Source organism: Opisthorchis viverrini (assembly GCF_000715545.1).
Source record: "Opisthorchis viverrini unplaced genomic scaffold opera_v5_20, whole genome shotgun sequence".
NCBI classification, from domain to species: domain Eukaryota; kingdom Metazoa; phylum Platyhelminthes; class Trematoda; order Opisthorchiida; family Opisthorchiidae; genus Opisthorchis; species Opisthorchis viverrini.
The window spans coordinates 150,253-175,355 of NW_008751676.1; the positions used below are offsets into that span (position 1 = coordinate 150,253).

Sequence of the window (25,103 nt, forward strand, 5' to 3'; positions counted from 1 at the left end):
GGAGTCAAATTCCGCCCTTTTAACCTTATACTACCCAAAGTGATGTATGAAATATCGGAAGAGCTCCCACAAAGCAGACAAGGGTGGTGCTGTGAGGATAGACGGGATTCTTTAAGTCAAACCCTGGAAAAATAACCCGGGATGTACTTCGACGTTACGGATGCAATGATGAAATTTCCCAAGGATTTTCAGAACTGACTAGGTACAGGTCAGGCAAACACTATTGAGTCAATATTCGTACCCTGTGATTAGTACGTTTCAGCCTAGGATTTTCCGTTTTTACTTCTTCAGGCAGGCCTTTGTTCGTCAGGCCATGAGATACCATGCATAAAATGACCCACGTGATTGGCAACAGATGTTCAGTGATTTACTATCAAACACTTTAAAAATAACGTCACAAACATATGAAACATAAAATGAGTGGCAGAAGAAAAAAGTGCCTACTTTTACCTAGAAGTCAAATGTTTCTATAACGTTCAAGCCATGAGTGCTCCGAAGCAGAGGAAGGTGGGCGTAAGATGCTCATTTACACACTGATTGATAGCAAGTGGTACAGAAAATGAGAGGAGTGCACATTTCTAAAAAAGGGGCCATGCTGCATGACCACGAAGTCTTGGTCAAGAAGTGGTCTTTATACTAGAGTTCCACTCTATTGATTCCAATAGAGTGAATTCTGAAAACCTGATACGCAGATTCTGTTAAATGATGACCTTTGTACAGTTCTCACAGGGGAGCACGACCGCATTTATAAAACAGACTACAATCGTAGCAAAGTTTTTCAAACGCATCCATCTTGAAAAATAGTCCCCTGAACATATGGTCTTCAAGTGAAGCGAACCACAATATATTGGTTGAATGAGACTCTCCTGAGACATGGATATTAACAAACGAGCAGGCAGATAGTACCGTAGCGCCTGGTGGTTGCTAGGATAATTTGATAAAACTCTGAAGCCAATAATGAACCGCGTCCCAAGAAGAAAATGAAACTGACACCTTCAAAGAGCCATCGATGCTCAAATGCAACCAATGCAAACTAGCCTGTGAGTGCAGCCCGAATGCTTTCACTTAGCGTCAGTTACTTGAAAGAAGGCAAATGTTCCTAGCTTTCTAAAGACGCCAACTGCTCTAAAAAAAGTAAAACGCTCAGCTGTGGCATCCTTTCGGTACCTAACTGCCATGTCACGAGAGGAAACCACGAGGTCTGGGATACTGCCAGGTTGCCCAAGCTTAGTCAGAGGGAGTCGTGAGGTAGAGTTCCAGTTCGAACTACAGACCTTCCGGTGAGTAAATTCGTTCTCCAAACAATTAGTCATCTTGGAAGCGATTGTGACTAATGATATCCTGTTCATTTGGAACACATTGCTCAAGCGTGAACACGTTCGCCTGTACAGGTGAAAATTCGCATGCGTCCAACGTGCTTTGATGGATTAGTGGTAACACGCTCGCCTCGCATGTCAGATTTTCTGGGTTCAAATTTCGGCACGACCATTGGGTATGCAATGCTGATGAGCTCCAATAAGAGCTAAACCTGAGTCAAGTGCTTCCTTCTAGTGTGGACTCACCAGAATAATTACCACATTCCAGGAAGACGACTCTTCAAACGAGAGTGAACAAAAACCTATCCTGCGAAACCCCAACTGAAACTAAGGCCATCGTGGGTAATCAGTTAATTTATGCTTGAGACTTATTTACTACCTGCCGACAAAGTATCACTTTCCGAATTGGATATTGCTACAAACCAGTAGCGGAATATTGAACAGGCTAATTACTTTTACATACGCATACCTTTTTTAAATAACTCGGTTTCACTGTCTTTGAACCATAATCCTTATAGGAGTATACCGTTACTTAGCAAACTCCTAAGCATTTTTTAACGAGGATCAGTTGCAGAGGGCAGTTTTAAATTCCGGCTGTCTTCTATTCCATCGATTTTACCAAAAAAAAACAATCCATCTGACAGATATCACGCCACGGAAATTCTTGTGATAATTCGACCAAACATGTATCTTGGCTTCGCTGGTTAGACAGTGGCAGAGCTGGATAAGTTTTGGCATTCCCAAAATATTTCTGAGGAATGGGACAGGGGCTATCTCTCCAGGCCAATGTTAGTTTGTTGACTAAGTAAATCTGGGAAGGATGGCTTACTGTATTAGCAGCCAGTTAAAGTAAGGTGGGCATGATAATTGAAAATGACTCCATTCAAAATTTAGACCAGAGTGATTCCTGACTACATGTGGATTGTTCATGTGCTCTGTCAAAATACATCAGTTTCCACCTGCTAACATGCGCGCATGGTTAAAGTATCCAGCTCCACACTACTGTCTCATTTCAGGGGAGTATGGGTGAAAGCGCGGGAGCTTCCACCGTTCGGCTTGAAAAACGCTGGGGTGTGCGGGACTTACGGAAAATGATTTGGAAGACCAATACCGGATAATGGGGGAAAATCATGGGTCCTGTATTAATCAATGGAATTTCTATTCTAGCTGATTCTCGATCAGGTTGTGCACTCTGTTTTAACCATAGAAGACTATTGCCAGTAGAGTAGACTTGAAAGGCACCCACTGGAAGGCTAGTGAATGGATGGTGTATCACGTCCAAGTAACCAGTTGTCTGATGCTTTGCACATTTTATAAGCAGCCGAAGATACAGGCCATTCTTACTTTGGTATAAAGATATGATTGGCAGAAACTCGGGGACTACGCCCATGTGATTAGCTCCAGGAAGGGTGAAACCGGTCGTGGGTTGTCGAAAACTTTTCAGCAACCTCATGAGTAGTGTCACACCAATATCAAACAACACATAACTCTCTTATGTAAATAAATGTTTATGGTAATCGAAAACGTTAGCCGGCATAAATAACCCAAGATTGTACTACACCCACTCAGTTACATTTCTCGCAACGGCTTACAATACGATAGAGTAAAGTTTGAAAGCCCAGCTAATGTAGGTTGTCGTATTGTGTTATCGTGCGCCGAAGGGCGTCCCGAGGTGCTCACCGATAATTGCATTTTGTGTGATCCAGCACACGTCGACAACTTAATTTTCCACATCTATGGAAATAAACGCGTGGTCGGATTTAGTCTAAACTGCGGCATAACAGACCGACACTTTGAAACAAGCCTTCAGATGGTTACGGAATTTTCGTTTAAATAGTCTGATTGGGAGGGGTTTTTTTGGAAGTGGTTGCTTCTGCAAAGAACCTAGGGGAAGGCATATCAGAAGCTGTTTCTCTGAGAGGGAAATGCTCCTGAGGCGACAGCCTTTTAGCTGTCTCTAGCCTTGGAAATTTTATACTTAGCAGAAAACAGACATTTGTCTTTGAGGGTGGGTGTTCGATGGTTTTCTAACCGAGGTTACATACATTCCATTCATACCTTCGGCACCAATTTGGGAGACACCACCAGTATGCGTCAAAGAGTATACAGAGAAGAAACCTCCTGATGATTTGTTCGTTGACTTGAATCTGAGTGCTGCTGCTTCTACTCATATTACTCGCTAAAACAAACCCATGGCTGTCGCTCGGAAGAATTCATGTGCACTTCAAAACCATCCTCTGGAATACTTTATGGACTGAAAATCACCCAATAACTTAACCTTTGAAGTTATTAAAAATTAATTTTTATTGAGGTTATGACAATACAGAGCAGCGACATTTTGAAAAAAAACGAAGTATGAAAAGTTTGAATCAAGGGACCTAAACGAGATCGAGTGGTAGGTCAAAGTCAAAATGAGTAAAGTAAATAAGTGAATAAATAATGATCGTTTCTGAGATCCAAATAGGAAGCCACAAGTGCAAGGCCAGTGAGTGTTGATGGCTTTTACATGAGTGTTATCTGCAGATTCAGGAAGAAAAAGTGAAAGAGGATTGTGGTTAGCCCAAGTAGCAAGTGGCGATTGAGCAAAGGGCAGCAAAATGAAATGAAACAGTGAAAAAATCTGATTAGTTAAACTTGCTTGCTACTTTTGAGCTTCACTGCTTTTAGTACTTTTTAAGGTCATTGTGTACTCGGAGGGGAAGTATCCTTTGAACCTTATTAAATCAGAAAATCAACGGTGGCTCAAGAAGGAAAGCTCCAGAAGGAAGCAAACGGCAATAAATACGTGAAAAATAAATAAGAGCAAAGTTAGAATCCCGGTGTGACCTTGTGATGATATTCTGATTTCGAAAGATAACACGCTAACGAGCGTTAGTTCGGAAAACTCTCTACTTGACTAGAACACGTCGGGGTGCAGCTCATTTATGAGCTTTTTGTGAGAATCTTTATACCGCAGACGAACACATTCTCTGGAAATATAAAAGTCTAAATCTCTTCCAAAAATGATTGAGCAAAATGTTTGCAAGTATAAAGCAAGCCAGCATATCGCCTCGAACAAAGACGTGTGGAGCCATCCTAATGCCAGCTCATTAGTTTGTTTTGTCCTAGGTGACGCAAAACTTGGTCTGGAAGGATGAGCTTTCGAAGAAAATTATTTGGGCTAACCACAAAACCCCTTTTGGGAATAATTCTCTTATATTGATACTTCCAGAAAGGTAAGAAAACTTTTGAAGTTTTTGAAACACTGAAACGTTTTTCGAGTTGTAAAGGAAAGGTTTGAGTGCAGCTTTGGAATAATGTTACGACAAAACGAAAAGGCTCCAGTGGTTTAGAAGTACGGCTGGGTTACGAGAACACAGAGGAATTTCTCATCTTGAAGAAGTACAACAGAAACTAAGGCGATAATCGGGCTTGAATTTTAGAAGTTTAAAGGGACGAATTCTTGCAGATTTTGCGTGATTATTTCCAATTATATTATGAAGAAGAAAGATTTGACAGTTGCTCGTAAAATCAAATGTGGATGGAGAAGTGGAACAAATACTTTTCGTCTGACTACTTTGTCCAAACTTCAAACCAGCCAACTTCAAGTTGGCAGTTTTGATGTTCGACTCACAGTCCGACCAATGAATATTTCCTTGCCTGTCTCACTTACAACTCGATGGAAGTCGTGAGTAGTAATATAGTCAGCGTATTTTAGGAAAAATGCACCCATTTCACTTGTCTATTTCGTTGTTCTCGGTGAATGAACGGAGGGACGCGGGGAATGTTTGCATGCTTCGCTTAGAAAAATGAGGGAAAACCTAATTAACTTAAGGTGACGGATAGTCAAGACTAATTTAACAGAAGCTAGGGGGCCTGCCAATACGCACTGTTTATACGGATGATGGCTGAAAAATTGATTCACGCTCTTTCAGTTGCCATGGGGAAATCCCTAAGACTTGCAGCATGAAGAGTTGTTCAATGTTAACATATATGAGATAGCAACGGTCTGCCATTCATCAGTTATTCAAGGCTGTTGTAGCGTGACAGCAAAACAAATGAAACACGAGAACTTTGGAGCGAATAAGGCCAAGGCCACTGCTTCCAGTGATGAACAAAGTAAATCTGTGAAGCAGTCGATCCTGCCAACATGTACTAGTATATATCTGCTTCGGTGTCTTATTCTTCCAGATCTTCTCAGTACTTAATAACAAGCCCTGCTACATTCATATTAATTTTGCACAAAGGTGTTTGAAGAAATTTGCTGAAGACATGAGGATATTTCGATTGTTTATTATCCAAGATATATGAAATATGTATCCCAGGACATGCAGGCAACCAAATAATGATGGCAGCATTTCAGTGGATATAACCAGTATAATACTACGCTAATTTCAATAGACCGGAGAATAACGTATCAGTGAAGACAGATGGACATTCTGAGGTAAAAGCAATCCTAATAAAAGTGTTGAGCAGTGGTCACACAAATTTCCTTTGCACTCATGAAAACATGTTTTGGATTTCGTTTTGGATTTTTAGTTCAATTGTTGGAGATTGATGAGCATTTTCTTTAGCCAGAATATGGGATCTCTAGTGAGAAAGTATTGATCTCAAACAAGTTTGAATGCACTTTTGTAGTGTCCCACACAGGGAGACTGTCTGAGCACTGCTGAATTTTCGCACATGAAAAAATGTTTTTCGTCTCTCTTGATACCGTTGCGTAATATTGTTATCAGTCTACGGACCAGTGCGTGCATCTGATCAGTTACAATTACCTCATCCATGAGAATAGCCACTGGATACTTAGTTACAACGAGTTACTTATCCTCGCGCATAAAAATAGCCCCACAGTCTTGTAGATAGAATATCCGCTCTTGTTTGGAAGAGAACGCCAGTACACTTTGCATCTTGTTGGGATCTTTCTATGTGACCAAATCAAGGCGCGTTTTTGCATGAAATATTCGTTTAACGAGCAATACACATCAGAAAAAAGAGCACAATCTACAGAGCACATAAAATGACATCTACAAACCTCTAAACTTAGTTTAATATTCAACTGCTTGGCATCTAGAAATACAAGCAATTTCAGCAATAAAACCCGTCCTACTAGTGAATTAGTAGAACAGTCGGGAGTATGTATCTACCGGTTACACCAATTCCAGTTCAAAACGAAAGTTTTACCTAAGTTTTCTCTATGTAATTGATGCAAACCTATCCTGGAAAACCCAAGAACTATACAGCTGTTTATCCTCTTTGGGAGACATCGGCCATGCTCAAATCTTGAAAGGACAGGGTATTTTGAACCCGAGAACTCTTGGATGTTACTTTGTACCTTTCAGCAATAATTGGTTCCATTTAAAGGACATAACCTCATTTGGAAACTGCGAAATTGCTCAGACTACCAATATCACGAAATCCTCCTATGCAGATCGTGAAACCCCAAAACCATATAGAGATGCTAGCCGCGTAACGAGATTCAGACAGGGGCACGTTAAAAAGGTGAGCCTGTATCAGCGCTTAGTTATTTTAGTCAAGCCATTTTCTGTGCAGCCGTTTTTAGGCATGGCCATCTGGAAGCTGTCGTTCTAAGAGAGTGTCCCTTAAGGACACTTGTGGCAGTGGATACGAAACGGTTTTGTGCTAAAATTACACAAACTTTGTTCATGCAACGAAGCTCGAACATTGTTGGATCTCAGAATAAATTACACACACTAGAGGGATCAAACTCAAAGATAGGTTAAATAATTTGCGTAAGAAGCTTTGGAAAACTTTTCCTAATAAGTCAGGTGTGTTCAAACTGGTGCAAAAGTTTCAATGATCCTCCATTATTCACATCAGAGATTACCACGACTTTGAGCTTGAAAAATTATCCCCTGAAGAAATAGCTTCCAGGGTGACAAAATTGCAACGGCCAGATGCGGTGCCAAGACCGTTGCTTAATCCGTGGGTAAGGACTAATCCTAGGTAACTTTGTTCCATGTCTCTCAACTTCTTGAACAACCTATATGAACCTTAACAGATGATTATGCAGAAATCCGGCAACAAATGTCGGCTCGCTCCTCGGTCCCGTTGATATCTCGGTACATCTTGATAAGCTGTACTGAATCTAAGCTTAAATGGAACCTGCTTTTAGTGGTTTCAATTCAAGAAGGAATGCGTCGTTCGAATACCAAGAGCGGGGCGCACTTACCTCAGATATTTTCAGTGGATCGTATGAAACCTTCTACAGCAAACGATGACTTCAAAAATCGCACCTGTTCGTGAGGTTTGTGATTATAACCTATAAATTTTGTTTGGCCGTTGTAATGTTAGCTTAGATTGTGTAGATAAAAACTGATTTTGGCTTGATTTTCTATGGCACTCAGTACTTGTTCAACATTCATCGTCGCCTGTTCGTTGCTTACTACTGTCATACGGATGTAATGCCCAAAATTTTCTGATGGCGTTTAATTCGTTCCCTATTTAATTTATTGCGATAAAAGGGCATACGTTGGCCTCGTTGCATGTAAGGTAAAATTAAAAATGAATAATTAAGAACCCGTCAGTATCTCTTGAGCCCTTTGTTTTCAGGATTTGATTGTAGTCAAACGGGCCGAACAAAATGAAGTCAGTCAACGTATTCTATCTTTTGGTTATTAATTAGAAAAGAAAGATGTCTATCACACTTGCCTTAAAATGAAATTATGTGGTTGTTAACAAAATCCGAATGCCACCTCGAATTTCACTCACCAACATAAAGTCTTCCTCCTTGACACGGTACCCCTTCCAACAGAGATGCCACTGAGTTTCTCGATGTATTGTGGGATTAAATTCGACAAGCCCTTCTTCGATCAGTGTGTTTCTCAACAGCGCTGGACCTGCTCCATGCACGTAGTCTATTCGAAATATTAACTGATCTATTTCGCATGAACCACATTCGCCGTTGCATTTGCCATTGCAATCACCATTGGATCTCCTTTTCTTCCAACACTGGTTATTTTTATCGACATTGTTTGCTGATTCGCGACTTTTACCAAGATGCATCGGGTTTGCAGTGGGCGTTTTGAAGTAATGCTCTTAGAAGATGAACCGGATGTTCAATTTCGGCCGTCTCTGGCAGACAGATGTCTGTAAAGTAAATGAAATTTCAAATGAATAGAGTTCGGGTACAATGAAATTTCTCAAACTTTAGCAGATTTGTAGAAATAGAAAATGAAACAGCTCTGAGTTCTGTACTCCAACCTTGTGAGTTATTCCCTTATTTCAAGCAACGCATCACTTGTACAACCTTCTGTCTCTTTTCTGGGATTGTCAGTGAAAACGCCGTGATTATGCTACGACAGTTCTCCTCAGTTATATGTTTTGGGGAAAAGTGACAAGTGAAAATGAAAGCTTACATCTGTCTACGCACTCATCACACTGTCCTGTCGAAGTTAATCACTCGACGTTCAATATATCTGTGTACCAAACACTAAATAATTTCGGTTGATGTCTGGTTTGGGTTTCACAAAATTGAGTGAAAATGAGAAAATGTACCTCGTAAAAAGCGGAAAACTTGTCGGCTCCAACAAAGCCACATGATCTGTTGGACTAACATTTCATGGGGAAGTCATTTGTTTAAGTAGTTGCGCCGTAGGTTTCACAAAAATTAACAAAGAGGTCTCCATCAAAGCGATACCCCAAAAGAAGAGCATCTTCCTCAACTGTCCAAAAAACCAGAATAAATCCGTACGGTTGTGTACGGCTCCAGTATACCTTCTGAAGTAGGCAAACACCAAAAACGTGGGCTACGCCAAGGTCTGTGCATCTTTAGTTGACTAAGATGTCCGCATGAATACGACTTGTTGAGGACAGCGTGTTGCTACTTAGACAGGAGAGACTAATAAGCAGCGGAAAATTCCCTTTGTGGAATACAATAGATTTTCTTGTTTTCCGGACGTCCATGTAAAAAGCCAGAAAAGGTTGCAGCTACTGCTTTCCATCTTCCAGCATGAAATTAAACGCTCCTGTTCGACAGAGTGCGAAAAGGATTCACACGTAAACTTCAATGGATTCAGGACAAGTCTGAGCAAAATCACCTGTGGTTAGTTAGTTGGTTGATTAATTAGTCAGTTGGTTTAACTGAAGCGACAGTCTGTTCAGTTCAGTTGCCTGAATAGCAGTGATCAACAATCGAACCTAGTTGAGGCATGACCTGTTGGCGTTGGCGTATATTTCAGGCCAATGTAACAATGCTAGAGGTAGGTTAGCTTTCAGGTGTAGGTCAAACGCAGTAACCAAAACCTAAAGTAATGAACCTCGGTAGCTCATATTCATTGTAGCCTAATTTGATGATAATAAATGGTCTGGATGATGCATATTCTAATCACCTTCACTCCTTCTGGATGCATTGAAGATATGCTAAAATGTGTTTCAGGTTTTATTTTTTCACAGACTGAGTTCAAGCATGTAATAGGGAGCTTACCGAGGAATACGTTGTAAAACATTGCCACTGGTTATTGTTTGTTCTGTACATCTATATATTGTTCGCGAACTAATTATCAACATTTCAAATATTACGCATACGATTATTGCAGGGTTTGAAAATGTATTTTGATGCAAGTGGTCAATCTACCGACTCCGATATGGAGTCGTTCGACTGATAATCAGGCATCTGCCCTACCGTCCCTGTGGCATACAATTATTTTGACTGCACCTGTTGTTTTACAGGTGTATGGCAATCAACCTTAGAGGAAAGCCACTTACCATCAATTGATATTTGGTTGTTAGTTGGAAAAATAGACCATCGGAGCGTTTTACCCAGTAAATTCACACAACTGGTGTATTCGCTTCAACGCAAATTGCGCCGATGCTACATTTTTACTCAGCTGATTCGGTTAACTCAGTGTATCATAATATGCAGCTCGTATTTGGTATTTAATTTCGTTTGGAACCTCCCAGCATTACCATTCTGTCATCTAACTCTCGATGTTTAGGCAACCTTCCTGAGTTTCTGGGTCTCGACCGCTCCAACTATAGCTAATGTTTATTGTGTATGAGCCTGGCTGTATGTATTTCGATGTTTTCTAATCCAAATTAGCCTGTTGGGATTCTGCTTCCGATTGCCTAATAGCAGGCCGACATACTCGTTTGCTATGCTTCGGGATGGTTAATCCTCCGTACTGCTTACTCGACAAGCAGCTGCTTGTATTTCGTGATTCCCTCGTCCATACAATATTTACTGAGTAACAGTTCAGATATCTCCTGCGTTTGAAGCAATTGTCAGTCAGGTAATGAAATGCTGAAGCACTCTTTGCTAAAAAAAACAACAGCGCCTCAGCGGTAGTCAATGAGATAGTTTTTGAGGTTATTTGCCGTGTATTTCAAGTGATTTGGGTCATTTTTAACATCTGCAGGAGAAAAATCCTGCTACCGTTCAAGACCAGTGAAATGAGTTGAATCTCAATAACACTATCATTATGCAATAATCACTTGATGGAATTAAATCAATAATTTGTTCAATCTTTGCCGAAACGCAGGTATACTCACTGATCGACTTTCTTCGACTGGTGAAGAAAAGCTTGCGAGTTATCTACGAGCCCTGAAAACAGATGAGCAGGCGCTCAGCTGAACAACAGCAAATGCATTAGAGTTGTCAATATTTATAATTATTGAAGAATTTTTGCTGGCTAACCCTGTGGCTTACTTTCTTGGAATTTTAAAGGCTGCTGACCAGGAAAGCCAATGTTTCGGCTGTTCATAACTTTTATCCAGTCTAATGCTCCTGATAGTGACTCAGTTTTCGTGATTCTGCGCAGGCTGCAAAATAATACTGCACTGAAAATGGGCCATATATTTTTTGTATGCCCGGTTACTGAAAGGACAAACATTTATGATGCCGACATCCACTTTTTAAAAACCTTTTCGCTTTAGTCATCATATTTACTACTGTACTTTGCGGGTAAGCGCACAAATATAACTGATCAGACTCACTTTAATGAGGAATGGAAACAATGGCTTCTGTTTCTCTGGGTACGTCGTCAAACAAATGAATATTTGCTACGCCTTAGGTAATCTTTTACTTTATGTATTTTACACTGAAAAAGACGTAGTAATTTGTTCCTGACTGTGTAGTACATACCATCTATTATGCCGACCAAAGTAAAGGAAATTATCAAAATACACTAAGTTGCACACCAATTTGGTTTTGACGGGAGAACCACCTGAAACCCAGATGAATCTTTAGTCTGTGATGTTTTCAAGCAACTGAATGGGCTGTCCATGTCGCCTCATGTTACAGTCTGCACGATATAAAATTTATAGTGATACACATGTAGACGTAACACACTAATCACAATGTTGCCGGAAACTCTTTGACAGCTCACGGCCGGTTTGGTCATTCTTGGGAATAATTTTGAAGGCAAAGACTCAACTTTATGTTCTAATTGAACCGAACGAACTTATCGAAATACAGTCGGTTGCATAACAGCTGGTGTTCAATAGGAGACTCACCTGGAACCCAGCCAAACTTCTCGTTTAGGATGCGTTAAGGTAACTGCTAAGAAATATGGTAAGCAACCAGAGGAGCGAAACCCGTCATTTGCTGTCTGAGTCTCAAGCGTTTTAAGTGTATGGCGTCCAAGTTCCTGATTTATCTGGAGGTAATTGTGTGTACGAAGCGGACTGTTTTTTTAAGCAGTTTTCGAAAGACAAACGCCTCTAATTTTTTGACGAAATAGCATCTCAACAACTATTTGCTAGTTATAATTTTATGTACGAAAGCTGTGCGATGCGTGGAATGTCTAAAACTTCATCTTGTAATCGCTAAAACGCCTGAAATTGTCGTTCAATCCATGCTAGTTATAATATCGTTTTTGCTATCCTTCTGTCATGTTACACCAATCAGCTGCTTTGTTTTACTGCCGGCCGCTTTGAACCTCACGATTGTAATGGCATCGGATTTAAGTGATCGTCTGGAGATAGCTAAGAGTGATACGTGGAACACACTGTCAACAAAAAAATTGCACATCACGGATATTTAAAACATAAACGACTGGGCGAGTCCTGACACTCTTACACCTATGACATGGCGTTGACTGTGTGTAAAAACCCATAATTAAGAAAACCTTTGGAAAGAAAATGCTCACGATTCGACGCGAAAGCAATTCATTGTGCCAACCAAACTTTCCATTGGTCGAGCGGGAAGTCATTTACACCAACAATTTACCATCTATACATGAACAACCTAATCAGCCAATGAGTGGTTGGCATTTCATGATGTGACCTTGGACCGATTACGTTTGAAACGTGAGGCAGCATGGACACGAACCTTTTCGTTCAAAACAAATGAAGAAATGACAAGTGACAATCATTTCTTGGTTCAAGGCAAAGATTAATTTGTTTTCCTTCTATGTAAAATGACAGTCAATTCCCCTCGCATCTGGCCTCTCCATGGGATAAACTGTTGTACCAAAAAGACCAAAGTTGAACGTCTTAACGGAGCAATCATTATGTTACGAATACACATATTTGTGGCAATGTCAAGGTAGTGTGCATAGTTTGAGAAAAAGAACGCGTTAGCTTCATTGACTGAAGCCCAATTCCCACCAGAAGAAAATGTTCAGTTTTGAGAAAATGCCTTTTCTAGAATCGAAGAAAAAGACCAAATGACGCTTTATGCAAACTGGAAAATTGCGTAAACAGTTTTTCGTAGTACGATGATTTCCCCATAATATTTATAACGTATACGTTTAATGGTTCTGTTCTGTTGCAAAATATGCTTGTAGTTCTGCAATGACTGGAAAACTAGGTTCTCTCAGCGATTTTAAATTATGACTGTTATTTGAACTAAACCGACACTTAAATGAAGAAACAGCGTGGATGTTATTGAATGACGTGGAATGTGAACAGGTAGTACTACAGTGTGTTTACAGAGACATTCGCCGCAAAATGAAGTGTTTCATTGGGGTTGTTATAAACTGGGAAGTTGTTGGTCTTGTCACACGTGCGCATTTAAGACTTCCTGGGGCTCAGACTCAGATAACATTCCAGTACATATCTATGATATCCTCATATTCATACAAGTGAGCCGCATTTGGTAACCATTTTGGCTAGAGTGCGCGCTATCATAATATGAGCACATTTTTTTGTGTCAAGGCTATTGCTTATACTCACTGCAGCACCAAGTAGGTAATTTTGTCCGCCTTAGAAAGTATAATGTGTTGTGACACAGAATCTCATCCAGATTCTCACAATTTCGGGTCTGCTGCCTGCCCCTGAGCTATGCTGCAAATGATCGTTCCCATATTTGCTTGAAGCAACAAGCTGGTGTCGGTATGCTCGAACCTAAACTATACACAAAACTAGCTTGTTTAGGGTTCACTTAACCTTTCCTGCAGGCATTGTGAGAGCTTGGTGGTAATCGACCGTTTAACCTGAAGTCGACACGGGATCGACAGCGCATTCAATGAATCATCGTTAGATATACATCTATTTTTTGTTAAATATACTGTGTGGGCGGCCGTTACTTTATCTGATGACTGACAATTGCTCCATGTGGGATATTTAGGCTAGTCTAGCCCCTGTACTGCATAATCGCGATCGCAATATGGAGTGCGCCAACTAAAAATTACGTTACTTCTCAGTGCTTCGTGACATCTTATCGACTTCATACTGTTATGGGTCCATTGTTGCACAATTGTAAAATGAGTAACCGGAAACCGCACACACCATTGCTCAAGCGTCATAAAAAGCTGGGGCGTGAAACGCTTCTTTTGTACCTTTTCTTGTCCTTAATCAACAAGGCCCTGTGAGTTTTGAGCATTAAAAGTTACTCATCTTTTTGTCTATCTCTCTATCAGTGAAACCGACGTCATTTGAAAAACATATTCCCTAAAGTTTAAGCATCTAAATAGCAGTGATATTTTAAACATGTTCGAACACTTTTCAAACACTTTTGAGGCTTCATTATTTAGAAGTGCATTGACCAACGGTGTCATAAGAAATATCACCATTGCTTTGAATCGCTTGATTAAAAAACGACAATATCTAAAGTATCCAATTGATCAAAGTCGGTTTTGTCGTGGTCAAGCTTCCAGCTCGAAGTCCGAAGTTGGACACTGAGGGTTGATCTTAAGGACTGGGAAGTATGGATTGTATTTTGGTGTCCGAAATAGGTCATTCACTGTAAGTGCTTTGCGCAAAAGTGCGGAATCAATGAGTTTATCAATTATCTTGTTATAGTCGCTCGTATGTTATAAAGAACATCAATTTCATTCTTAAGGGAGAAAATATGAGTTATTCAAATAACCCCGCCTTAAACGTTTTCAGAATAAGAAGTCGTACATAGGCCAGCTTCACAAATATTAACCCTGTTGACAGCACTTCTCAACTCTAATATGTATGGTAGATCCGTACTAAAATTTGTAAATTCAGTTTTTTAAACGCTTGAAAACATCCTTTTAACAGCACACCAAAATATTTACAATGACATGCTATAAGGTAATTTGCTAGCGCGAGTGTCATCCCCTACACTGACAAAGGTAACGCGGATAGAAACAGACACACCAAACGTGTTGACGTCTTTCCTAAGCTTAGTTTGCAGGCTTCTGTATAATTGCTTCTTGAGAGCAAGCATATGCCCGTCGTCTTACACCGAAACATCATTTTAAGGCCGACTCTGGTAGGGAGGAAATTTGTTACGAATGGTGTTACTTCAATAAAGTGTTCATAAGTGACGAAGTTAAGTTTTATGTGGTTTGACGTTCTTGCCAAAATCAAACGAAAAACACATCAGTCACGCGAATGTGATAATCAATCTTACGTTGTCGTATTGAAGAGAAACAAAAACTTCCGTTCGTTTTGTAATTGTGCTTCATGCTTGAATTCGACTGTCAAACCCGGTCTGATAAATCCCATCCGTATAGATCCCACGGTCAATAAAGAGACATTTTACGAAAGTTGGTGCATGAAGCGTTCTTGACTGACCATCGCAAATTCTCGTATAAGGTGTAGAATCATAACAAACCATTATTTTTATTTTTTATTTTTTAGTCTTATTTTTTATTTTGTTTTTTATTCCAACTAACAAGTTCCTGTCCCATCACTTTTTAACCAGCTTGAAACAGAGGGAAAGTAAAAGACAGTAAAATTGGCAGACTACAAATGTTTTAACGCAACCTTCGTAAAAAACAGATATTGGATATTATCGCCCACTAATTGCGTTTCTCAATCCAGTCCTTCGTATTCTCTTTCACGCTGATGTGATGGAACGCATCCAAGAATGATGACATTGCAGTTTCATGATCGAAATCAGTGTTCCTCAACACTTTTCCCTATCAGGAAATTGTGTTTTATCCCAAATTACTTTCCGCAAGTTAAGTCTATCCGTTCTACGGACTTACGAAGCCCTGTGTGATTGTTTCGCTCTCATTCCATAAGTATTTCGAGTCAATCGAACCCGTAGTCTTCTGTCTACCGTTCGGGCACGAGTAAGTAGTGGTTTGGTTAACTTGCACTTAAACGACACCCGCTAAACGTTTCGTCATTTAACAGGAATTAATGCCGAATTTAACTGTTGTTGAATAGGATGTTCTTACATCTGTTCAAGTAGGACATTATTGCTGATCGGCAATAAGATACCGAACAATAAAGCTCTCAAACACTGACCAAGAGTCATGAAGTTGTCTTTTCTTAAGGTTCGTAAACTACTCACATATGTTTATTCCATAACAGAGCAGAAGAAACTTAATGTTTCTTGGGCCTCCAGCGTACTGTAAGTTTACATCCAAGATGGGATTTGATTGATATTTTAAAATCTCATCATTCTGGCATAAAACTACCCAATAGATGCCAAAGTGTCCACAACATCCTGCAAGACCTATCTTTGGTTCCTGGTTCAAAACGCACTGACAGTCATCTTGAAACTCCTAATTGTTAACTCTTTTGATATGCATTCCTTTTTCGGTATTTTGGAAACGCAGATCCACGAGATGCAAGTAGATAAGTGACACATATGACTGGGCCGATGACGGTTTGCTGTATAATAAGGTCTCATGAAACCTTACAGTATGGAAACTGAAGTCAGTGATTCTTTAAGCGGCTTCCTTGTTTGTAATGTACTACTCATAATGTTACTGAAAATCCATCGACAGCCCACGACCGGTTTCGCCCTTCTCGGGGCTCATCAGGTAGGCGCAGTCCCCGGGTTTCCGTCAACCATATGTTCTACTTGAAACCAAATGTCACTAAATTAGCAAATATACACTCATCTGCAAACTAATTTGGCTCTTTCGAGGGACTCACCTGGAATCCAGCTGAATCTCTCGTTTATGATGTTCTCAGGCAACTGAATGTGCTGCACCAGGCCGTCTCATGTTTCAGTCGATACGATACATGTATATCTTTGTAACGTACTACTCATAAGAACCAAATTAGTTTGCAGATGAGTGTATATTCGCTAATTTAGTGACATTTGGTTTCAAGTAGAACATATGGTTGACGGAAACCCGGGGACTGCACCTACCTGATGAGCCCCAAGAAGGGCAAAACCGGTCGTGGGCTGTCGATGGATTTTCAGCAACCTTATGAGTAGTACATTACACATACACATGTATCGCGATATTTCAAATATCGTAGCGACTGAAACATGAGGCGGCCTGTTGCAGCACGTTCAGTTGCCTGAGAACACCATAAACGAGAGATTCAGCTGGGTTCCAGGTGAGTCTCTCGAAAGAACCAAATTAGTTTGCAGAAGAGTGTATATTCGGCTTCCTTGTTCTTTAGTATGCTCGGGAGCAGCATATGAAGTTCAATACATGTGAATATTCGTTGCAATTCCGCCTTTTTACATTAGGTTTTTCTAGAGCACAGTTCGTAATTAGAAGATGCATGCATAAATCAACGGAAAAGTCCTGTTTTTTCATATTTTTTAAAATATACGCATACATTAAAAATTTGATCGTCCTCTGGAGAATGACATCAAATTTTCGCCCCCGTATGGTTTGCGTACCTAACATAAAATGGACGACGGAATTTTCAAGCGAAGGATTTACCATTCAGGACAAAGTTTGCCCGTCCATGAGGTTAAGAAAAAAGTAAAAACAGAATTATCCGTCCCCATGTCTCCTTCAAGATGTGAAGGTCTCAGAATTAATAGAATTCTTTCGCGAATCAATTTTATACACACCAAAATAAACTCGGTTGTAGTGGTGTACTCTTTCATGTCGAATGAGACACCTGATTTATTCACCAAAAGGCTGATCCCATCCGAATTTTGCCAGCCTATTTGTCAAATTTTATTCCTAATACAACTATGGATTGGGCGAAAATGAGAGAGTGGTATTATTAGAGTGGTGGTATTAGAGAGTGGTCAATATCGTAAAGCTGAACGAAATCGCTAAGGTTAACTTCGGGCTTGCATGATATCTGAACAGAAATGTTGCAAAAACATATTAGTTGTTCCGGTTTGGTCTGAATCCAGTTTAAGCGACTGCAATATTTGATCAGCTGTTAGGCATCTGATATTTCGCACTATGTTTTCATAAACTCAAATTCTCGGTATTATGTTTATTGTTGCTAAGCAAGTGAAACAAGAGATCTCCTCAAAGATGGTTTATTTGAGTTTTCATACGAAGAGAGAAATGGTATGCAGCTCACCCATGCGCATCGACATAGATGGGGTATTTTTAAAAGGATATTCTTGTCACTGGCATAAAAAGTGAATGAACGATAGTCACATAAATTTACTTTTGATTTAAACTTCATAAGTAGGGAATCGATTTGTAAACCTGGAATCTGAAGGTTGACGTAGATTAATGGCTTGATGCATTGAGAAATATGCATTCTTGCGGTACGCCTCATAGTTATCTTCTCCATATTTTCGTGGGTATTTAGTATAAATCATCCAGATCGTACAAACAAAGCAGCGAAGCTGCGTTGCAAATATACTAAAAAAATATTTCAGGCGACTAAAAGATCCGTGTCAGTTATTCAAGACTGAGTCAGCCGAGATCTAATGCGGCCCGTTTTATAGCGTTTACCCACTGATAAAACGGTAACTCAAGTGACTGTTCTGGTCCACCATTATCCAAGAAGTAGGAACGCCAATTTATTTATTTACGTGGGAGTTTTGTTTCTCTTTGCGTTATCATTTTTCTAGAGTCACTTCATCATAACCAGGATTAATTTTGCGACCCTCTCAATTTGTGGTCACAACACCGCTGGTTCAAACAGAGCGCCTAGTTTAAGCCAGTGACAGTTAAATGCTGCATTAAGTAGTTTCAACCTACCTCGTGTTCAAGGAGCCGGATCACTTATGGTAGAATGGAAACATTTGTTTCTTGCTGAGCCATTTAAGTGCTGTACCAAATGAATCACCTGGAGAGCACCCTAAACTGCACATACACACCTGAACATTAACATGTCCAAGTCAAATCAAGTAAAAGCAAGGCTTTTCCCACACATTTTGTTACCTTTCTCGTGTACCAAATGCGACGTACGACAACATATATGTTATCTGAATGCATCTGGTTCATTAGATGCTCTTATTATTGTCTTTCACACCCCGAGTCTCGATTCAGAAAACCCTTTAAAACATTTTCCACAAGCAGCATCACATTTTCCGCATATTTTGAGAGAAAATTTAGACAAGTAATTTGCAAGTTAACCAACTATAAAAATGGGGATATCTTCGTAAAACACCATTAAGTAGAGCCGAATAACTGAAAAACCTGAAGGTGCATTTATAACACACATTTCAGTCAGTGAGATCTCAGTTAAAGTTCCTGTTGTATTCTGTCCAGCCACGTACACATAAAGCAGAATCCCACTGTTGCCATTGCGGCTTCATCGGTAACTGGCGCCACTATATACTACAACCTGGTAGCAACCGTCTTTAAGCTGATGTCATTGTCAGGCCCAGGAAGACAAAAAGTCACATGACCCGTAGTTAATATTAGTTCTGAAATAAGAGTATTTTTTCATTAATCTATTAGTGTAACTGATGTCCCTACATCTGGTCCGGATGACTTTTCAACAACCAAAGATGATGGAAAATTGCAGTAGCACATCGTTTGTGATTTGATCATGTAAATGTGGTAGTTTCACGTTAATACTTAGTAAACAGACAAAAAGAGGGTTCATTTATTATATTATTCTATCGAGTTCTTTTGAGATCCGATGGAATTTCAGTTAGTTTTACGGCTGATTTATGCTTCTTGTAAGACAATTTCAACGTGCAACACTGAACTCAGGCCACCAATTCATGATAATGGGTAATAAACAAATGGCAACATTCTTATATCCCTGAATGAGGCACAAACACAGTGTTAATACCATCACCATAAACTGACCTATACTCAGTTGAAAAGAAACAACAAAACTATCCGTTCCAATGAAATTCTCAGTACTAGCTACAGGTTGAATGAACTTGCTTTGAATAGATCTTGCAGCAGCCCGGATGTCTAAAGCTATCCGTCAATCTCAGCACTTTTTCCGTCTGATGGTAACGGAAGAACCTGTTGTTTGATTGTTCGTTTGTTTTGCTGATTGTGCGGGTAACCAAAAATTTTGTTGGGTTTTATTGGTCTGAAAAGTGTTCATGAAGACGACGTCAGGCTGGCGATGAAATCGACAAAGACCAGGCTTCAAAATTACTGTCAAAGATTTTCTGACGAGACAAGACCTATATTCCTAATGCAGTTTTGCGAGTCCTTTTCACAATCGTTGGATGGTAATCCTCAACGTATTATTTTTATCACCTGAATGGGTAAAATCTTTTGGTAACTCTGTATTTTGATAATTTAATTCTTAAGAAAAGTAGCTGAAATGGGGACCATAAAGCTGAATAATTTTTAAGCCGAAATATTCCATCAGCAGCATACAAAATCACTAGCGAAGAGTTTATAAAGGTAACAATACAGCGTCTCCACCCTGAATATCTTAAAACCAGCCTCCTAGAGTAGACAATAGATTTGCCACAAAGGATCATTCCACAACACCGGTTCGGATATCTACTTCAGAAATAAGAATCCATGGATGGAGTATCTCGGTTAATAATCAATTCACTGCTACAAAGATTACCATATTAATGATTCACAAAATTTTCAAGGTCGCACGTCTTTGAAAAAAATTATGCTCATGTAAGCTGCACGTCTTTTATTGAGGAAGCTTGCTTCAGACGTTGGAATCCAGCCAACTTCCTGGCTATTCCGTTAATTAAATAGGATTCACACACCAACCGCTAAATTTATTCTGGATATCTTTTAGTGAAGATCGGCCAGACAGTAAAAATGCGAATTATTACTCAAATTCGTTTCCAAATCCCCACTCAAAGAAATGGGTGGATAGACCAGGTTCACGTGTGAGCGCCATCACAATCTCAAGTTCACACCGAATTAGAAGGGAGGCGTTACGTTACTGCTACACTAGTGGTTCTATTCCATCATTCACAGTATTTGCTTTAAAAATGTTGGGCATAAGCCCACTGGAATCTCAAAACAAGTATGAGATTCAGTCAAAATGGACCAAAGGAACATGAAAAAGATCAAAAGACATAAAGCAAGTGTTGGTGGACGTGCGTTCAAATCCATCTGTTGTATGCCAAGTATCAAACACAATGATACCCTCATTGAACTATGGAATAGTTGAGGTAATTTATCCGTTTCACTTGCGGGCACAATTGAGCTGAAACAATAACAATTACGCGCTGATTGCGCAATTTTCTTGTATAAAATTATCAGAGCTTTCTCACCGTTGCATTTAATGTGGTTCTTCTTAATTGAACACAGTAGTGATAACAGAATCGTTCACGTTTCAACTCGTAACAGTTACAAAATGATTCGAACTTCTAGTTGAGAAAGGATGTAAAAGAGATGGTCGCATGAATCACTTAATTTTCTGCCATTTAGGATACTATATAACTGCACATTCAAGGGTGCAGATCAAGCACAAAAGCCCTGACATCGCTATTCTTTATTACTAATGGACTTTTATATCGACGTCACCGTTATTGTTTGCCAGAATGTCCCTTATTATCAAACCAAACGTTTACAGGGTACATGGGCTGAAGTTTATTAAGACTGGAATTTTTCGTTTCAAAAAGATCACCTTACACTATTATTCGTGTAAATATGTCAGTTAGCTAAAACCAGGATTACAGTACTGCCTGTAGTAAAGACAAAGAAAAAAATTGAAATTTTGAGGCATCCCGACTATTATCTGTTCTCGTGCCCGATCGAAAGATTCAGTTAAGAAAATTAGCGTAAATTACTGATTACCTAGGCCCAGGTAAATATCTGCAGCCAATAACATGATAAGATTTTACGTATTAGGATTAACTCACTTTGAAATCTCGTTGGCTTCTAGCATTTTTTTGTTTTAATTCCTCTTCTGGAGTTACAGACTTGTGGCTTTCAACTTTGAACATTTTATTTAGTTTCAATATATCCGTATTGGACATTCAACAACATTTTAGCAACTGTCTTTTAATAGCAGACACTTTGCAGTTTTTATCCATAATATAATAATAATAATATAAGACTGCTCATGACGAAACTATATCAGATTTTAAAACATATACTTTGTCCACCAGATAAAGCATTCTAGATTTCATATTTTGCTGTGGCGTTCCTTTAGCGGTCGTGTATCAGGTTTCATTTCACATCTAGAACCGGTGGCTTTTTTAGAAAGACAGGGACAATCAAGACTTGTGCAGTTTTTAAAGACTGGTTATCCCGATCGTTTCATTCTTCAAAGTATACTAAACGCAAGCAAAGTTCCTCGTATCCAACCTTCAAAAGAATTTAAATTCGGCATAGTCAGTAATTCAGGTGCATTCTGCCGATATAAGCACTATCATCAGCTTACAAGGCTCTCAAAGCAACGACGTCGGTGATCTAGTTTTGTGCGACAGATATGGAGTTTGGTTGTTGATGCCAATGGTAGCAGCTAAAGACTATATTAGCTGAATTTTGTAAAAATTCGGAAAGTGAGCACCATGGTTTCACTCGGAATTCCATAAGACTGGGAGCGTGAGTACAATGAGCTTAGTGGCCCTCCGTTGGGTTTTATTGGATTTGCCTGACCGAGCTAACGTCGCAAGCTGCGGGCTTAAACAACATAATTTTCAGGTAATTAGGTGATTGGTGTACTTTTAAACGTCCCAAGGGGGATTTTCAGGACTGTTATTTGCCTGTTCACGGAAGTTTGAAACACTGAGCTGACTTTTACGAGCCCTTTTGTAGGTTGACTCTAGGGTTTTTCTAATTGGCGGCGGTTTTCACACTTCAAATGATTCCATATTTGAGGAAGAAAACTGTTAGTCATTTACTAACCACCAATGGGTTGTCAAGTCTTTCCACGTTCGACGATGGCCTTTAGCAAATAAGATGCATCTTCAGACACTATAATCATTGAAAGTCGTCCGAAAAATGCTGACAGGATGACAGACAGATAATTTGTAGAGGGAATATTCAGTAATGGGATCAGTACTGGAACTTGTGATATACCACAGCCTTGAATTGTTTAATTCAATGTGACTGAGTTTGAGTTTGACACTGACCCCGGGGTAAGCTTAATAAATGAAGTGAGCAGTATTGAATTGTCTCAGCACAAAGTGGCATAAACAGTGTTTCTCGTCGTCCACCTCCTCAAAATTCCGTGAGCTCATCTGTCTTGTCAGTCATAGGTACATTTTTTCTAAATCTTTTGAAGACTTCGGTTTGTTCGGAACTACATAGCACTAAACACGAATCCAATCTGACAATTTAAGTGCAGTGTAACCGTTCCACTTTGCTTCGCTGGTAAATACTTTATATTGCTTTCGAGAATAGTTGTGTTTCGCCACCCACCTTTTGAGCATGTTATCAGCACCGGTCTTCGAGTCAGTAAGTTCAGAGAATTATATACCCTTAACCGCATTGGTAATGGAAGCTATGATATCGAAAAAACACGCTTTTTTATTAGTGGAGTTTGCACAAACGTTCAGCCTATGACGTGTTGAAACGTTGCTTTTCACACGATCGCAGAAGTCTTCAATGAAGATTAATGATACTTTGTTGACGTTAAAGAGCTGAAGGATAAACAGGTTGCCGAAGAACAATAGAGTTTACTAATTGCGTTCTCCAACCGTCAGATTCTTAATCATCAGTATAGTGTTGGCTGTACATAGAGTGTTTGAAATTTATAACGTGTATAAACAGTAGCACAAATTGGATGAGGCTCAGCAAGTGCCTGTGAAATCTGACTCTCATTGTGCCTCGTTTTCGACAATCATCTATGAAAAGTGGGTCTAGAGGATCACTTATACAACAATGTCTTAAGAAACGTTTTTTGCAGCTAATTCGGCAGGGAAATGAGCGGTCTATATCAACTGCTGATGGAGACATTACATAAAATGTCGTTCTTTGTTTGTTGAGAACAATCATTTGGCAAACTAAATGTCAACTTTTTTAACCTTGTGAATGCGCAGACCATGTTACTTTTAGTTTTGTGATTTATGAAAACGAGATTATGCAGCTGGAATGTGTACAAAGCAAAAGAATTCCTGGATTTACCACCATTTAGTGTAGGCACTGCGGTGGTTTTCTATACAGCCCGGATAATTGAGCACCGGCCTTGGTGTGTGAAAATGTCTTTTTGCTCCCTTAATTTCAAACCTCTTAAGGGTCTGCCACACAATGTTTGATCATTAAATAGATTGGCTAAATATGCCTGATTCTGTTCGAAGTATAATATGGGCTTAGGGAAGAAAAGAAGCTTCATTGCTGTAAGAATGACCTACAAATGATGGGATACGGCTGCGTTTAGTGCAATAGGCCGGGTCCTAATTGAGGTAAAGGTCTTGCACATAACAGCGGCACTTATGATGAAACAAACCGCAATCAAATTGTCGCCCTCATCTATCTTTCGAGCTACCACGAAAGACGAAGTGGGTTTTCGTATTTGATTAAGATCATTCTTGCTGAGTCCAAAATATTGTCACTGTTAGTCTTCCCGGTGATTGGGTATTTGGAGTCAGATAACAATGCGCCGGGGCATCATCCCGTCTAGTTTCCCCATGTTATATCTGTATGCAGTACATGTGCAGTTGGACCAGTTCAACTAAATCAAGACGTCACTGGCCAACTGCTTGAATGGAGAATGCTCCGGTGGTCAATTGGAAGTGTCAGGCAAATCTAGAACATGAGGCGAATCGAGCTTTACAAGGATTAGTGGACAACAGTTGTCATTGGGTTTGGGTCGTGGACGAGCCTTCCGTTTCCGTTTTTGGCTCACTATGTCCAGAGATTTTTCATACCAGCTCATTCGCGTTTGGAGTTGGAGTATCTCAATATAACGTTCTTCTCGGAGATAGATTTCTGAATCTTGCAGATCGAATCCACCGTACAGCCACTTGTATGTCATTTCCTTTACTTTCCGTATAACGTCTGTATCAGATCTAGTGGAGATGTAGATTTTATGGTGATTTCCCTCTTGATGAAATTCCGGGCCATTGGATTAACTGGATTTCCGTTTACCACTGGTCTCCTCGGTGGTTCCCAGGAATAAAAACCTTTTTAAAGGAACTCGTTCAGAAAAAAGCATTAGCTTTAAATGACTTATGGCCGATCCGGAAAACTGATAAGCAGATTCAGGTAAATTTGAAGGCAATTAAATATCTATCCACATTATCCCTCGGATCAACTGTACACAAAGTTGGTTCGTGTCTTCAAATACAGAAGCATAGTTAGAATATTTCAGTAAAATCCCAATCACTTCTTATGATTGTAATTCCGACTTACATGTGTGACTGATAATAACAGCACTCAACTCCAGTTTGAACACATTATTACATTTGGATTGGTGTCCCAA

The 25,103-nt window shown here is 39.7% G+C and overlaps 1 protein-coding gene across 1 annotated transcript in view; it reads right to left on the minus strand.

The window, feature by feature from the left end:
- Positions 1-25,103, minus strand: part of T265_12867 (hypothetical protein) — a gene marked incomplete at both ends in the record, with an annotated part of 50,560 nt that extends 25,457 nt beyond the window's left edge. Inside the window, one exon of the mRNA XM_009165969.1 lies at positions 25,034-25,103. Within this exon, the coding sequence (XP_009164233.1) occupies positions 25,034-25,103 (70 nt within the window). The remainder of the gene's footprint in view (positions 1-25,033) is intronic.